General features: G+C 44.1%; 1 protein-coding gene across 1 annotated transcript in view; it reads left to right on the top strand.

Annotated features, from left to right (window-relative positions):
• Positions 1-869: 869 nt before the first annotated feature.
• fam43b (family with sequence similarity 43 member B) overlaps positions 870-1,053 on the top strand; it is a 1,747-nt gene continuing 1,563 nt past the window's right edge. Inside the window, exon 1 of the mRNA XM_029427684.1 lies at positions 870-1,053. This exon is cut by the window's right edge and continues 1,563 nt beyond it. Within this exon, the coding sequence (XP_029283544.1) occupies positions 974-1,053 (80 nt within the window). The 5' untranslated portion in view covers positions 870-973.

The following is a 1,053-nucleotide window of genomic DNA, read 5'->3' as shown; positions in this document are numbered from 1 at the left end:
GGTGTGTCCTGTACTTTATTAACATTTAGCTGAACTCGAGCTTTCCTGAGCGAACCTGAACCTGCAGCCGACCACATTCATTCAAAATGTCATCAGCAGAACTAATGAGAAGTATTATAACTTAGTCTCAGAGACAGCGTTCAGAGTTCAGACATTATTTTGCTTCATCGCTTCGTTTCAACAGCTGACGGGCAATTAGTGATAAATAATTGCACCGTGTAGAATATAAATCACATCTCAGTTACAGCGACGCTGCTTATTATTTCAAATGAATCATTTATGTTTCATCCTTTTGAGTCTTTAGATTACGAACCATTTTAACTCAACAAACTTGCTTTGAGTTGAACTTGAATTAATTAATAATGGAAATAATATATTTATATACATATTAATAGAGTTTGATGTTTGTTGTGATGTAAACGTTTTACACATGAAGACAGTCGAGATTTAAAGGTTCTTATTGAGACCCAATGATTTCTGTCATTCACCAACGTTTTCTAATTTCTTCTTGTCCAAAGTAAGAGAACATTACAAGAGGACATGAGGAAGATCTGTTGACTTATTTAAACATGAAGACTTCATCACTTCCTAGTGACTCGACTGACTTTAACAGCAGACTGAAGGCACAGAGACTCGGTGTTCCTGAGCTTTACAATAAACATGACTACAGAGCTACCTCAGGATAAATGATGCTTTGGTACGGAGCCATTTGGAAGCAAAACAAGCAGGGAGGGGACTGAGGGAGCCTGAGCTCCTGCACTGATCAGCGCTGCATGATGCAGACAGAGGAGGAGGAGGAGGAGGAGGAGCGAGCGGGGACAGACTGGCTGAGCCGCGCAGCTCTCAGTCTCTCCTCTCTGCTCTGTGAAGCAGCTTCTCTTGGTGTTTCCTCCCTCACACATCGGCTCTCCTGCTCTTTTGCCCGAGCAGAGCAGACGCAGAGGAGCTTGCTCGCTGCAACTCGCCCCACGCCATGCTGCCGTGGAGGAGGAATAAGTTTGTTCTGGTGGAGGAGGAGGCCAAGAGCAAAGCCAAGAGCCTGAGCACGGGGCT

This window comes from Cottoperca gobio, unplaced genomic scaffold (genome assembly GCF_900634415.1).
Source record: "Cottoperca gobio unplaced genomic scaffold, fCotGob3.1 fCotGob3_357arrow_ctg1, whole genome shotgun sequence".
NCBI classification, from domain to species: domain Eukaryota; kingdom Metazoa; phylum Chordata; class Actinopteri; order Perciformes; family Bovichtidae; genus Cottoperca; species Cottoperca gobio.
Note: the sequence above shows the minus strand (reverse complement) of the source record. Positions and strands in the feature narration are given on the sequence as shown.